The sequence below is a fragment of the Drosophila innubila genome (assembly GCF_004354385.1).
Source record: "Drosophila innubila isolate TH190305 chromosome 3R unlocalized genomic scaffold, UK_Dinn_1.0 2_E_3R, whole genome shotgun sequence".
Lineage (NCBI taxonomy): Eukaryota > Metazoa > Arthropoda > Insecta > Diptera > Drosophilidae > Drosophila > Drosophila innubila.
In genome coordinates, this window is record NW_022995380.1 from 28,752,985 (window position 1) to 28,754,993 (window position 2,009).

The following is a 2,009-nucleotide window of genomic DNA, read 5'->3' on the forward strand; positions in this document are numbered from 1 at the left end:
CACAAATAGTTGAGTTATATTTGAAAAACATTTAATTAATGTTATTTTTTTCCTATTTTTAACCTAACATTTTATTTAAGAAAGTGATTCAGTTCAGGTTTTCAATGGCTACATTTTTTTATTTTAATTTTTTCATTAAAGTCACAAGAGAAAAATGTTCTTCTTCCAACGAAATGTATTGATTATCTTTATTAAATTGTACAACATCATTTTAAAAATAACTCTAATTTTCTCATATTTATATTTTAAAATTTCAAGCTCTTGACAACCCTAATAGCTGTCAGTTCCTTGTATTGACATTTGTCAAATGTAATACAATTTTAATGCTTAGGATATTGAAGTCTGTCCAAATCTAAAATCTAAATAGAAAACTATGCCGAAATGTATTAAATATCTTTATTATATTGTACAACATCATTTTATAAGAACTCCAATTTTCTCAAAGTTATTTTTTAAAATTTCAAGCTCTTGACAACCCTAGAAGCTGTCAGTTCCTTGTGTTGACACTTGTCAAATGTGATACAATTTTAATGCTTAGCATATTGAAGTCTGTACGAATCTAAAATCTAAATTGAAAACTATGCCGAAACTTTTTCGCAGTTTATTCTCGAATCGCTATGATCGCAAGAACGAGCGTTTCTATGACCGCTATGAAGGTAGGAGATCTGTGCAGAGTGTATCAAAATATCTAATTGATTTTCTCAGCCATTTGCCAAGTTGTGCCCAATATGGCACAAATGCCGCGTCCTGCAATCACGAGCATGAGTAGTAGCAACAGCCGAGGATCAAGCGGTGCACACAGGTCGGCAGCAAGTGGAGAGCCGAAGCCCTGGAGCCGAACCTTTCACTATGGCAGCGGTGAGCCGAGCACCGATTGGCGAACTGGAGATAATGTGCCCATTGTGGAGCGTCGCAGGATGGAGGAGGCAAGTGGCTTACAGCTAATGGCCATTGAGTCGAATCCGAACTGCGGATTTAGTCACACCATTTGGGAGATAGAGCTGCCCGGTCAAGAGAGTAATTATGTGGAAAGCAAGCGACATGGAGGCGTCAAGTTGGGCAGGATCAAAGTGTTGACCAAGGGCAGAGGACGCGGCAGGAAACCGGACATTCTGAAGCGGGCAGAATCCCGAAGAAAGCTCACACAACTAACAGTTAATGGATCTCCCAGGACTCCACAAACTGACCAAAGCAAGCAGGAGGCTGTCAGAAAAACACCAGATCGTCGTCGCTTTCGACAGCCTGGCGAGTATTTCAACTGCGATAATTGTAACAAGAAATTCGATCATTCCTGGATGCTTGTCGCCCACAAACGCATCCACACAGGTGAAAAACCCTTTGTCTGTCCCGAACAGAGCTGTCAAAAGTCCTTTGCCGATCGGTGAGTTGGAATTCTTTAAGATACGCTTTAATTCATCAGGTTTACAATTGACAGCTCTAATCTTCGTTCGCATCAACGGACAATGGGTCATCATCTTTGGGAGTTTCAGTGCGGACAGTGTGGCAAATACTTCAGTCAGGAGTGCTATCTAAAACGCCATTCATTGGACGCCTGTCGCAAGTATCTAATGTCCGTAAAGCAAAAGAAAACATAGGTTCAAATTGCAAACTTCTTAGTTTCATATGACATTAGTTATGTTAATGAATTTATAATTATTGATATATGTTATGAGAATTCTTTGCAAAATTATCTTAATACTTGAGTTAAGTCTTTAGCATGATATTTACATAAGAGTGGTGGAAGTTATTTATGTGTTTTGTATGACAAAACTGTCTACAAGGTAAAACTTACCTCAAAAAAAAAAAAATAAAAAAATTAATCAAATAGAGGCGGAATTATAATGAATTTAGAGACATTAGTTGGCGGTTTTAACAAGTTTTTTTTTAATTCAATTTTCAGCATAAGAACTTTTTTCAAGTTTCTTAAAAGATTCAATAAAAAAGTTTATTTTGCATTAATATTAAAATTTTACTACTATTGTTATTATTATTATTAAAATTCAAATACA

The 2,009-nt window shown here is 36.2% G+C and overlaps 1 protein-coding gene across 1 annotated transcript; it reads left to right on the top strand.

Annotated features, from left to right (window-relative positions):
• Window positions 1–549: 549 nt before the first annotated feature.
• LOC117791217 (zinc finger protein 658B) lies at window positions 550–1,722 on the top strand. Its single transcript, XM_034630908.1, has 3 exons — window positions 550–656; window positions 706–1,381; window positions 1,436–1,722. The coding sequence occupies exons 1-3, from the start codon at window positions 581–583 to the stop codon at window positions 1,593–1,595; spliced, it is 912 nt and encodes a 303-aa protein (XP_034486799.1). The 5' UTR covers window positions 550–580; the 3' UTR covers window positions 1,596–1,722.
• The last annotated feature ends 287 nt before the right edge of the window (window positions 1,723–2,009 follow it).